At 43.4% G+C, this 13,823-nt stretch overlaps 1 protein-coding gene across 2 annotated transcripts in view; it reads left to right on the top strand.

Moving 5' to 3' along the window:
- The first annotated feature begins 6,537 nt into the window (after nucleotides 1–6,537).
- Erich2 (glutamate rich 2) overlaps nucleotides 6,538–13,823 on the top strand; it is a 28,388-nt gene continuing 21,102 nt past the window's right edge. Inside the window, exons 1-5 of one of the 2 annotated variants that reach the window (XM_036183264.1) lie at nucleotides 6,538–6,976; nucleotides 7,088–7,133; nucleotides 11,867–11,902; nucleotides 13,166–13,196; nucleotides 13,697–13,745. In XM_036183264.1, coding sequence (XP_036039157.1) covers nucleotides 6,538–6,976; nucleotides 7,088–7,133; nucleotides 11,867–11,902; nucleotides 13,166–13,196; nucleotides 13,697–13,745 — 601 coding nt within the window. The remainder of the gene's footprint in view (nucleotides 6,977–7,087; nucleotides 7,134–11,866; nucleotides 11,903–13,165; nucleotides 13,197–13,696; nucleotides 13,746–13,823) is intronic. The other variant, XM_036183265.1, reaches the window with a different exon arrangement.

A 13,823-nucleotide genomic window follows, 5' to 3' on the forward strand; every position in this document is an offset into this window, starting at 1 on the left:
TCCCACAACAATATCCTGATTTCTTTGGAAACCCATCCGCCCACTGGATGATCCTTTTCACTTCTGATAGCACCCTGTTCCCTGTAACATAGCCAGTCATGATAGCATATGCCTTTAATCCCAGCACTCAGGAGGCAGAGGCAGGCTGATCTCTATGTGTTTGAGAACAGCCTGGTCTACACAGGGAATTCCAAGACAGCCAAAGCTATGTAGAGACCTTTTCTCCAAAAACAAAAATAGACAAACAAACAAGACACAATAACTTCTCTTATGCAGCTGGGTCCCAAGAAGGCTATCTGGAGACGAAAAATTCCAGTATAGGCAGAACTATGTTGCCTTTTCACATTCGACCACTGGCTGACATGCAATATTTTGATACACAATGCTGAGAAGGGAAAATGGAAGGCCATAAAGAAGTAAAAATTTATAGCCAGCAAAAAACATTAATTTGAAGCTAGAAACCATTTTTAGTAGGAAATAGAGAATATTTAACTTTGTTTTTTGTTTTTTTTTTTTAGTTTTATTTTTTCCGAGGCAGGGTTTCTCTGTGTAGCCCTGGAGTATTTATTTAACATTTTCTAAAAGGAGGGTTGACTTACTAAAGTACATATCTCTTGATATTAATAAAACGGGTACTGATTACACTCACTGATAATGTTTGTCTAGCCTAGAAGACATCATACTTGTTTGGTAACATAAAAACAAGCAGTCCAGGAAATCCTAAGTACATTAAAGAATCAGTGTCTCAGCTGGGCAGTGGTGGTGCACGCCTTTAATCCCAGCACTCAGGAAGCAGAGGTAGACAATCTCTGAGTTCCAGGCCAGCCTGGTCTACAGAGCGAGTTCCAGGACAGCCAGGACTACACAGAGAAAGTCTGTCTCCAAAACAAAACAAACAAAAAATCAGTGTCACAGTCTGGAGAGATGGCTGAGGGGTTAAGAACACCGACTATTCTTCCAGAGGACCTGGGTTTGAGTCCCAGGATCCACATGATGTAACCTCTCATAACTCCAGTTCTAGGGACCCAGCACTTTCTTCTGACTTCCATGGCACCAGGCACACACATAGTGCACAGACACTCTATCAGGAGTTATGATAATCTTTCCCAAGAGCATGAGTCAGGAGCTAAAGTCTGTGTGAAAGGCAAAACATTCATCCACAAAATAAAACAGATGTAACATTTTTAATAAGCGTCATTAACTTACACTGACTTGCTGCCCAGGTATGTGGCGACATAGCTTTAAGGGTGAGTCCTGAGGGGAGGAAAACCCTGCTGTTTGAGGCCATCTGAAAAGCCATTTTGTCAGTAATCTTCCCTATTGTGCCCATCAATACTATCACTCATACTTCTCACTAGTCTTCTGTGTCTTCCCCTGGACCTTCCAAGGAGAGTGCTGAGTTCCTGACACAAACTGTTACCTCTCTCAACATCCCATTCTTCCATGAATGAGGACTGCAAACACCTGGTGTGATCAGCACATCTTATCTCTGGTGTCGCTTTAAGGGAAGTATACTTAGAGAGAAAGGGACAGGAAGTGTGAATGTTCGCGCTGTCTTGATGAATCCCGAAAAGGAAGTGTGTTTTGGCCAGCTCATGAGGTGTTTAACCCACTTGTGTGATTGCAGATGGTCACCTCTCATCTACACTGCCAATACTGGCACAGTGTCAGGTGGGGGCAAAGAATTAAGAATCCACACAAACGTGGAGGAGGATGGGTAGCCCGTTACACCAATCGATTTCCTTTGGAGGGAAACATTAGGACCCGGGGTGAGTGTAGCCCAGCAGCTGAACATGAGCGGTGCAAGGCAGGACAGCATAACAGGTGGGCAGAACAGAAATGACGTCAGCGCTGGAGTCTCCAGTAATCCAAGACTTCTTAGCTCCTGACTCACGCTCTTGGGGAAGGGGTTGTCATAACTCCTGATGAGTTCCTCACCTGTGCAGAAAGGTACGGGGGCTGAAGGGCTGTGGCGGGGAGTGATGATGACATGTGACACGGACTGAATGAGATGGTGGGGATCATGAAAGGAACGATGACTGCGTGGGTGGATTAGAAGTCTGACGGGGCTGAAGATCTGTGACATGTGAGTCCCCTCAGGGAGTGAGCTGAGAAAGTGCTGTTGAGACAACCGGGTGATTTAAATGGTGACTCTAGGACAGTTGCTGTTGGGTGTGACAATCTCTAGGGCACCATTGAAGAGGAATACAATAAAGTAGCCCGAAAGACTGCTCAGTGGGTAAACGTGCTTGCTGCCAAGATGGACGACCTGAGTTCAGTCCCTGGGAACCGAATGAGGGAAGCAAATAACCAATTATGACATGACCTCCACATTCACACCATAGCATGTTCACTCCCACACACGTAGACATACACACATTTACACCATAGCAAACGCGCTCCCACATACCTAGGCATACACAGAGTAAATAAAGACATGTAATTTCTTTTAAAAGAACTATTAAGTAGCACAAAGAACTGTCTTCCTAGAAGGGTAAAGGATGCAGACACGTCACACGTGAGGAACAACCACTGCCTTGGGCTGAGGAAAGCCCCCAGTGAGGAACAAATGTACAAAAGTGTTTTCCATTGAGCTACAATGTGGCCAGGAGGCATCATTAACATTAAAGAAAATCCCTAGTCTGTGAAAGGTGTAGTAATGGGTTAGGTGTCTTCCTAGAATGCTATAAGCTTTCTGTAGGATGACAGAGCTCCCCTGAGTGTCTGCGGGGAAACAGTCAACTACACCGCAATGTCAAGATACAGAACCGGAAGTGGTGGCATACTCCAAAGTTCTGACAAATTGAAGAGTCCTGACAGTATGTCCACAAAAATGAAAAGGTAGCCTGCATTGTCCTCTAAAAAGGGAGAAAGTGTCGCGCACACATGACCTCAGCAGAGTGTTAGCACTGGAATTACTCACTGAGAAGAGTCAAGAATAATGAAATTCTGTTTGGTCCCACTGAGAACACTTAAGACACCCAGCTTGCACTGGCAACCAGTCTCTTTCTGGTCTCTTTAAACGAGATTATTTAAGCAAATCAACTTCAAAATCATTGCCGTTTCACATGTACACCAGTGCTTAGATTTATCCACACATCAAGAACTAAAAGACAATCGTGATTTGTATGTCCACGATAATAATCTTTTGGCTCCAGGCTCCCTCTACTGACTCCAAAATAATAAATAAACATTTCATGGGCACCCTCCTGACTAGATTCAATCATATATGAAAGCGAAGGCACGCAGTCTTGTGCAGTAACAAAGGACATACTTAATAAGAGAAGCAGGAAGTTTAACATTTGGAGAAAGGTGAAGAATAGAAACTAATTTGCAAAGTACTTGTAAAGATAGAACTCCATGCAGTTGCCACCAACTCTTACCCACAAATGACAAAGGCATGTGGTTTGACCCAATATTTTAATTTTTAATGGTCAAAGGGAGTAAGATGTCGTGAATACACTTGCATACACAAGTGTGTTGTCAGCTGTGGTTGCTGTCTTCAGTTAAAAAATTCCCTAAATGCAACCATCAATTTACATATTTCCTGGCTAAAACTAACCACAGTTAGTCAAGTGCCCCACAGGAATGTGTATATAATGGCTTTTGTTTAGAAGAAATGTGCCTTTAGGTTAGTGTAAAGATACCAAGAGCTTCCCACGAGAGGGTAAATGAAAGACATGCACAACAGCTCTGTGTTTACAAGAGAGGAGCTGGAAATGAAACACCATCCTTAACAGTTGAACTGTGAGAAGAGGAAGTGGAGTCATTTGCATAGACTTCAAACAATCTCACACTATTGAGCAAACCAGCAAACCCTGGAAAGAATTAGAGGTAGAAGAACAAGTCAATACACTTCAAACACCCTCGCTGCTTCCCAGCAACTGGGAAGAAAGCGTCTTCTGGGGAAAGTCACACTTTGCACAAAATAAATAGTAAGTCTGTTGTTGGTACTTTTCCAAAAAGTTAATATTTTACAGTTCAGAATTTTAGTTTAAGTCTGCCTTTGAAGCGCCAAGAATGTCTTTTGAAGTTATGTTTTCACCGACCTAGGAATTTGGTCTGAGAAAGAAAAATGTCATCAAAGATTTATTTACAAAGATGGTCATCAAAACCTTATTTCTTAGTTTCTCTTCAGCGCTCACATCTCATGCCCAGCATACAGCCTCTACACAGCTCCCAAGAAAGAGTGTCAGAGACAATGGATTAGCAGGAGAGAAGATGGAATTTTCCAAATTAGGGACTGTCTGAAGAAATTGCAAATAAGTTGTAATATATGTCATATATATATATATATATATATATATATACACATATATATGCCATTAAAATATTTTGAAGACTAAAGACATTGGGAAAATACTCAAGGGAAAATGTTAAATAAAAAAGAATACCAACAACATAGATCATCAAATACAAAGGTTAGTAAGTAAATATCTTTCTGCCCAAAAGAGCTGGAAGTAAAACGTAGAATTAGTGGCTGAACTTACTATGGGGCAGTAGAATTCTGGGTAGTGTTTTTTAGTATGTTATAAACTGTCCGTCATAAGAGTGTATTGCTAAACCAGGTTTTTTGTTTGGGAGGGAGCTTGCTTGTTTGTTTGTTTGTTTGTTGTGTGTTTTGTTTTCAGTACTCAGCATTAAACCCAGGGCTGCAATGTGCTAGGCAAGTACTTCACAACTAACCTACATTCATTATCCCTATATTTGTTTTATGATCAGAAAATATTAAATGCTATTAAACACTTTTGTTTTGTATCATGCTCTGCTAACGTTAAGATCTGTAATGAAAACATATCCATTAAAAATCATGGGGCTGGGGCCAGGCATGTAGCTCAGTAGTGGACAAAGTCCTGTATCCAATCCCCAGGACCACTAAAAACAAAACACCGTAAAGTATAATAATAGCTACTGTGGAGTGACTTGGTATTTGTATGACATTTGGCTTTTTCTTTCACTTCTTTAGAACAATCCCTCACTAGGGAGATAGTTTAGATAAACTTAGTGTTGAAAAGCACAGGCCAGAGCTACACTTTGCTTTATACTTGAGCATTATGTCAATAACAACTTCTGCATAAAGGTTATAGAAATGGGCGAATTATTTCTGATGCCATGCAAATAAAGATGAAACATAACACCTTTTCATCAAAGAAAAGTAAGATAACCATTGTGGGGTTGGATAGGCATTGGGCCAGACACTCCAGGAATGATCTTTATCCTTACAGTTAATAAATAATACAGGAGAAGCAATACTATTACCTAAGTGTTACTGGTCAGGTGTTGTGTGTAAATAGTTTTTCTTTCCATGTTCTGAGATATAGACACACCTTGAAGACCCTGCACTGTATAAACTTGCTCAAACTTGTCTTTTGGGGTATAGGTGGTAGAAAGAGACAGTGTAATCAAGTAGGCTTGATTTCTTGCACGTACAATGTGTGCAGCAAAGCCATCTTTATCTATTTATCAAAACCAAGCAAATTTAATAGAACTAACGTTCTTAAACGTGATCAAGAAATACACTTTCCCTTTGTGTTTGCTGAGAAAGATCTTGTGTAAAACTTAGACATCTGGTATGGAGAGTGTCCTCAGCACTGCAATAGCAGAAGTCGTGACTTGCTAGGTCCTCAGTAAACAAGGCACATATTTGTTAATTATTTCATTGAGTTCCTTAAACTTCCATTCTAGCAGCTGCTTCTTCTTCTTCTTCTTCTTCTTCTTCTTCTTCTTCTTCTTCTTCTTCTTCTTCTTCTCCTCCTCCTCCTCCTCCTCCTCCTCCTCCTCCTCCTCCTCTTCTTCTTCTTGATGCTTTCCTATCATCCATGACTCAAAAAGCGATTCAGAGTGGCTGGACGGACGAATCAGAGAATTTAAAAATAACTGAAACTCCGTATATTCTTGGTTCTGAATGCTTGGCTGGTTCTTCTTTTTATAATAACTTCACAATTAAAGCATCTTCTCTATAACAAAACTTACATATTTTCACCATCAGGTGAAGTGCATGTCCCCAGGGGGCCCTTAAGATGGTGATCCTATCTCTTCCATGTGAAATTCGAATCCAGATTTGATTCCAACAAATGGGTCTCTCTTCAAAACTCGTTGCCTAGCAACAAGTTCTCCGTGTCCAAGGAGAGAGGTTACCCATTTCCCCCCGTGGAAGATAAGCTTGAGAGACAATTGAGATTTTCTAACAGAGTCCTCCCACCCTCTTTTGTGACCGAAGCAGTGAAGCATAAGACCGCCTACTGGCAGAGGTACCTCAGTAGCAGCCCGGGCGCGAAAGGGAACCCAGACTTGGCCCGGGCTGGTGGGAAAGGCGAGTCTGGTTCTAAACACCTGAACCGGATCCCTAGGAGAATTGATGTCGAGACCCCCCAGGAAACCCATAATCTTCTCTGGGCATCTCAGGTGCAGGGGATTTTTGTTCATCCAGAGGCACCCATCCCTCCCAACTCAAGGCATCTTTTCTTCCACAAGTTGTAACCCCCAAATGAGGCCACCTCGCCCCTTTCCCTCCGCCACCTAGAGTCAGGATCAGGTATGGACACCGACCTTCCAGTCCCCCTGTCTCCGGCCTTTCTCAAAGTAACCAGGGTACGTGCTCAAGTCTGCCCCAGGATATGCGCCCCCAACTTGCCCCGCAGCGTAAGCCCCAGGCCCCCGGGGCGCTGGGCCACCCGAGCCGCCCGTCCCGCCCTCTGCGCGGTTCCAACAGCTGGCCCCGCCCCCGCCCCGCCCCCGCCCCGCTCCCTGCGCCCCGCCCCGGGCCCGCCGCGCTCTGCCCCGCTCGCTCCTCCTCTGCGTACGATCGCCCCGTCGCTGGGCGGCTCCCGCGGCTCCCGGGGCTCCAGCAGCAGCCCTTCCTGTCTCCATGGCGACACGGCGTCCCAGGCTCGCAACTCGGAACCCAGCGCGAGTGGCGAGCGGGGCTGGACCTCCTGGTCTGCCCTTCGCGGGATCTCCAAGGCAGGGCCAGCGGGTAAGCAGCGCCGTGGTGACTTCGAGTAACTTTCCGGTGCCCCCGTTAGTGGCGGGACCCAGCCCGCACCTTGGACGGCGCCTAACCCTGAAAACTTCTCTGCCACTCCAGGTTGGGGCTCTGGAGCCCCACGGCTGCCGAGGCACCGCCCGAGAAGGTAGGATGCTTGGCTGAGAGGAGGGGAGGTCGGCGTGGGTGTGAGTATCTCACCCTGCAGCCAAAACGAAAACTGTCACCTTCCATCCCAGGGTCTCCAGCTTCGCCCCAGTTCTCCCAGTTGCCCGCGGTTCTTTTAATTATTTTTGCAAACAACTTAATGGTTTAAAGGGACGAGCAATCCCCGGCTTGTTCTCTACTTAGAACTTGTTTGGCCATGTAAACTTTGGACCTTCTTGAACGCCCAAGAAAAAAGGTTTGCACTACAGAGCGCCTCTAAATCCAATCTGGATGACTTGGAATGTCCAAAAATCAAGATTTTGACTTTTGACTCCTTGAACTACTCTGCACCGCACCCCAATAGCATTTAAACAATATCTAGCACAGTGACACCGGTAGCGTAGATGAAGCCGTTTGTTCTTACCCCAAGAAAATTGTTGTTGTTTTTTTTTAAAGGAGATCTGAAAAAGATACTTAAAATACTTTAATTCTCCTAAAAACCAAAGTCAATGACTCCCGAATACACACACACACACACACACACACACACACACACACACACACACACACGGGCTTTTATTTTTGTTTTATTCATCTCTAGGAAACAACCTCAGCAGAAACGATCTTTAACTGTTGAGTTTTCAGAGCTAAATCCCAACACTTTCCTAGGGATTCCCCTGCGCCCACTCCAGAATTTCAGTCTCTCCTCCCTGCCCTGCTTTGAAGCTGCATACCTTAGCTGTGCTTCCCTGCTCGCACGTCCAAGTAGTCTGTGGTCTCAAGTAGAGCTGCTTTCAATTCCCAGTTTCAGGACTGCCCTTGCAAGGCCAAGCAATGCGTAATGACAGTGACAGGAGTTGTTGAGGTGGCTTCCTTCTAGTGGCGGTCAGGTTCTGTTGTTATGTGTGTTTACCTGTACGGAAGCCATGGGGGTAAGTGATCACCTTTTATCCCTCATCTTCTGCTTCAATGAGCTGAATTACAGAGAGGTTAAGGAATTGACTCAAAATTACAAGATCTGTTGAGATTTGAACATAGGCTGCCTCCAGTAAGCTGCTGTCCTGCCAAGGAGGAAATGCACAATGTATACATGCTTATGGGTATAAGTGATGGATGATCATCTTACATGCATTTGACACTGTACAGTAAAATGTGCCTGGGTTGTGTTAATCTTCCCCCACTAACCGCCTCTTCTCTTCATCCATTCTCTGCCAAACAGAGCACATGGTTGTTTATAAAAATATAGAATAAAAGAGTAAGATAGTTGCATAAATACAATAAAGGAAAACTGTTATGTCTTCCATTATTACAAGAGAAACCTAAAATAAGGATATCTGGCAATTTGAATCTTCAGTGTTGGCAACTCACTTGATAAATTTCTGTTTGGACTTTGTAGTCCACATGCGACCTGAGTAGCCCCACTGGCTGCTCTTTAGTGACCTGTGCCTAGAGGTGTGTGGGGGGAGATATCTTGCATCTGTTTTGGGTACTAAGTCTTTATCTACTCTTGTTCCATGTGGATGATGGAATCCAATACAATTGTGTTGATAGACTAGGCAGTGACTCACCATGGTCTGTGGGCTGTTGGCCACACCTCTGAACTCCATATCTGGTCTTCTTGCCTCTGATCTCTTTCAAATTTACCCTCCACCAAATCTCTGGGGTCAGTTTAATCTTCAGGTCATCTTTAAAACCTTGAATTTGGTTTACATTGCCCAATACTTACAGCCCTAACTCCTTAGCATGTGGCAGTTAATGGCTTTTATTCTTAGTCCCCAAATACATTTCTAGCTTCAGCAGGCATTCTCTGACACCAAACTGGCTAGTTCATCTATAGTTACCTGGATGCAACCCCAACTTTGCTAAAAGTCACCTTTACAATGGCATCCTATGGTGAAAGATCCAGTCTTACAATGTTACAAGCCTGTGGTTGGGATTCTTTCAATTTATTCCATCTTCTTGTGTGGACTTATTGCTTCTCACTTGACACGCCCAGAGGCTATGCTAATTCTGCTATCAAAGCTCTTACCAGGTATGATAGCAAGAAGTAAGAGCCGTAGTCCAGGTTTCTTTTTGTTTCAAACAACAACAAAATCCCCACAACTCAGACTTATTTTAGGAAAAATGAGAAGGCTGAGCGGTGGTGGCACACGCCTTTAATCCCAGCACTCAGGAGGCAGAGCCAAGTGGATGTCTGTGAGTTTGAGGCCAGCCTGGTCTACAGAGTGAGATCCAGGACAGGCACCAAAGCCACACAGAAAAACCCTGTCTCGAAAAACAAAAAACAAAACAAAACAAAATGAGAAATTAACTGGTAATTTCCCCATGGTAGGGACAGAGATTGAGTGGAAAGAGGGACTCAGACATCCATTGAAGGTGTATGTGCATGCCTCTTACACGTTCATTCTGTCTCCTCCTCTCCTTTCCCTTCCTCCTCCTCTCTCCCTTATGTGGTCCCTCTCTTTTTCCCTCTCCTCTGACCTCTCTTCTCTCACTCCTCATTTCTCACCTAGGAGTTCTAGACTCACATTTTCCCGACTTTATGACCATCCTAGTTGGAAAACCTCGGGGAACTTTTGTGTTGAGCTAAGCTTGGATCACAGGCACACCACTTAGGCCTATCACTGTTGGCTTATGAATTACCACAGTAGGTGTCATAATTAGGGTTACTATCTCTGTGATGAAGAAAAAAAAAAAAAAACCACGACCAAAGCATCTTGGGGAGGAAAGGGTTTATTTGGCTTACACTTCCTTATCTTAGTCCATTGTGGAGGTAAGCCAGGGCAGGAACTCAAACAGGGCTGGAACTCCAAACAGAACCTGGAGGCAGGAGCTGATACAGAGGCCATGGAGGGGTGCGGCTTGCTGGCTTGCTCAGCCTGCTCTCTTATAGCACCCAGGTCCACCAACCCAGAGGTGGCATCAACCATAATCAACCATAATTGATCTCCCCCATCAATCCTCAATTAAGAAAATGCCCTACAGGCTTGCCCGCGGCCTGATCTTACAGAAGCATTTTCTCAATTGAGGTTCCCTCCTCTTAGATGACTTTAGCTTATGTCAAGTTGACATAAAACTGCCCAGCATAGTGGATGTACGTGGAACAGTACCTCTACCATTGTAGTCAAGCAGCCAGATCTGGGACAGACACTGTGTAGTAGTGCATTGTTTATGGATTCTTGTAGAAAATACAGTTACGAAAGGAAGGCAAAAAACAGAGACTAAGTCCCACGTCTGGATTGCGGCACTGGAGGGTGCTTTGGGGACCGCTCAGTTAAGGGTCTTCCTCCTCCTCAGTCTTTCCACTTCCACCCCCACTGTGTGCCGACTCATCTTGGCTATCACCTCTTGGACGTGTGTTACAAAGAGTTTGATTGGATCCTGGTATTCACTGTGATCTCAGTTTGGACAGTATAGAAAGTTCCGCAGTAGCCCCTCAGAAGCCTTGGCTACAGCGCTCTGAAGCCTGGACCGGAAGGGAGATGAGCATTTTCAAAGCAGAAAATCCATCATCGTGTCTCCGCAGCTTAGCACAGACTAGTGTGCTGCATAGCAGGTGCTCATGGAAGGTTTGCTTTTCCCGTTTTGGGTGCTGAAGGTGAAACTCCACAGCTCACACATGCTAACTACATGTACACTCTTCCCCTAAACTACACCCCCAGCCCAGATTTCTGTCTTCAATAGATGTTGAATATTACATGTGAACTGCAGACTGTTATAATTATTCCCGTTGCCAAAGGGACTGTTGACAGACATAACATAGAGTCAACCCATAGTCCAAAAACCAGAGGTTACTTGGGTTTCCACTTTAGTTTTCCGGATGTGGAACATTACAGCTTTCTCTATGGGCCAGCGATCTTGTTAATATGTATCAGTACTTTAGGGCTGAGGTGGCTTTGTAGTTGTTAGTTGTCTTCAAAGCTAGTCTGTTTGTCTCAATCACAGCTTCTCTTTTGCTCCCCAAAACAATCTTAGCCCAAAGGACATGTCCCCAGCTTTTCTTTTCAATAAAACATGAAGGTTGTGTAACTGTTTTTACTCTGTGCCAGACTCTGTGCTGACCCCTCATAGAGTTTACCTGAACTTAATCTTACAATGATACAGAGAAATCAGCCCCATAATGAACCCCATTTTTCAGGTGGAAGAGCTGAAGATTAAGGAATTAAGTCACTTTCACTGACTCCTAAGGAATAACTGTTAGGATGAGAGAGGTCAAGTGGGCATATCCAGGGGAACAGTACAGCTGAACTGAGAGGAGTCTGGGTCTCCATCTGTCTGAGCTCTGTCTGTCCTGATTTTCCTTTCACCACTGAAATGCCTGATTGTGCATCCAAGTAAGGACTGCAGTCTGTGCAGATCTGAAGCTCCGCCTCTCTTATCCGTGTGTCCACAGGACGATAGCAATCTGGGGAGCCTCTTTAGTTCATCACTGTGTGGTGTCCTTCTAGCCTAGAGAATCAGAGGAAACTCTTTCGTTTATCATATTTGGTTTCTCACAACTGGCTTCCCTTAAAAGATGCTGTGCTTTCTGGTACACTGGAGCTCTCTATCAACTCAGCAGCAGAAGAACTGAGTTAACAACGGATTGAATACCTGGCTTGGTCAAGGATCCCAGAATGCAAAGCTGGGGGTGGAAGGGTACACGTTTCTGCTTTGCTCGAGAATGAGAATCTGAGAGAGACGACTGAAAAGCAGGCAGCCCCAACTAATGACCCTGTGCTTTGTTGTCCACAGTCTTGGGCCGGAATTTTGTATTCCAGAAATCCCCAGGTATGGAATAATAACCATTTTAAAAGTTTGGTTTGAAAGCTAGGCATGGCGTCACATATCTGTAATCCCAGCACTTGGGAGGTAGGTGGATCTCTGTGAATTCAAAACCAGCCTGGTCTATGGAGTGAGAAACCAACAAAAAGTCTACCTTGCGGGGAGGGGGAGAAACAAGTGAATTGTTAACATATGCTGTAATTAAGTGTGACCTTTTCCGTATGTTAAAAAAAATACAATTAAATGAAATTTATCCAGATATTTAAAGGGCTCCATCGTGAGAAAAATCAATCCTATAACTAGGTAACCTAGAAGGCAACAAAAATACTCAGAAAACCTTCAACGTCTAAGTATTAGTAAATGCATGTGAAGATTTATGAGATACAAATCAAAATATATCATTGGATAAAATAAAAAATTAATTTGTACTTTTATATATTTAAATGATTCATGTTTATATATTTGAATAATACTTAATATTTAATAACTTAAATATTTAAATAATTAGTAAAATTCCATATCCTGAATATGGAAGCCTTCCACCTGCCTCTGACTGACATCTATTCTAAAAGATATCCTTCATGGCACCCGCAAACTGGACAGTGGCGGTGGTTGACTTATTTATCATGTTTTAGTTTGTTGAAGTTGGAGAGAAGTGTAAACGCCAGCTAAAATGAAGTTGTGGTTTCCAGGGTTGTCAGCTCAGCTCAGGGTTGTCCTAGGCCTGCTATTGACTGTATTTTTAGTCTAGACCCAGAATCCAAGATAATGAACCAAAAGGTAACAGAACTAGGGCGTCCTTCAACACATCACCACTGCCCCGTACAGAGTCATTTCTGCAGCTCTGTTTACATGAACTCCAAGGTGAGATAAGAAGAAAGTTGGTTTCTCTAGGCCAGTAGTTCTCAACCCTCCTAATGCTGCAACCCTTTAATACAGTTCCTCATATTGTAGTGACCCCTAGCCATAAAATTATTTTTGTTGCTACTTCATAACTGTAATTTTGCTACTGTTATGAATTGTAATATAAATATCTGTGTTTTCTGATGGTCTTTGGAGATCACCGTGAAAGGGTCATTCGGTCTCCAAAGGGGTTTCAACCCATAGGTTGGGAACTGCTGCTCTAGACTTTATAACTTCCTTTCTTAGCCCAGATGGATCCATGTTTAACAGCCTTCTCACAGTTCTGCGTTTTGTTTCACTTGTGTTATCATGTATGTAAGTATTTAGAAATTTACAAAGTACATGTCTGGTTTCTTTGTTTTGCAGGAACTACCTAGACAAGAAAGATGCTGTAAAGGTAAAGGATACAGGGCTGGGATGTAGCTCAATTGGTCCAGTGCTTGCTTAGCCCTGCTGTCAGCCCCCCAATCTCCATAAACTGGGCATGGTGGCAGAAGCCTGTCACCCTTGCCCTTGGCATTTTTGGTTGTGTAGTTACCCTTTGAATGGCTGAGCCGTTTGTCTGCCCCAGTCCTAACAGCTGGGAAGTGAAAGCAAAGGATCAGAAGCCCATGGCTAAGTAGTAAGCTCAAGGCCAGTCATGGATGCATAAATATGCCTTGTCTCAAAAAAAATAAATAAAATGTATAATGCTGGAGGTTTTGTTCTTGTTTTTTGTTTTGTTTTTAGAATGTTTTGGGTCAGCTTTGCCATCAGTTTATAAAGTTTAAAATTATTGACTTTAGTATATATTACACAATGAAATATTTACATAAAGGCTCTTAATATTTTTTTTCCAAATATTTCAAACTAAAATAATAATGATAATTCTAGCTTTTCTTCCTGCTTCTATTTTAGGCACCAAAAAGCAGACAAAATGGCACATTGCTAGTGTTTGATCCAAAGGGTAAATGCTTTATTTCTTAGAATGTATTTGACCATGACCTTGTTCTGAATACTAGTTAAGAAGAATATTGGAATGGTT

Source organism: Onychomys torridus, chromosome 4, assembly GCF_903995425.1.
Source record: "Onychomys torridus chromosome 4, mOncTor1.1, whole genome shotgun sequence".
Lineage (NCBI taxonomy): Eukaryota > Metazoa > Chordata > Mammalia > Rodentia > Cricetidae > Onychomys > Onychomys torridus.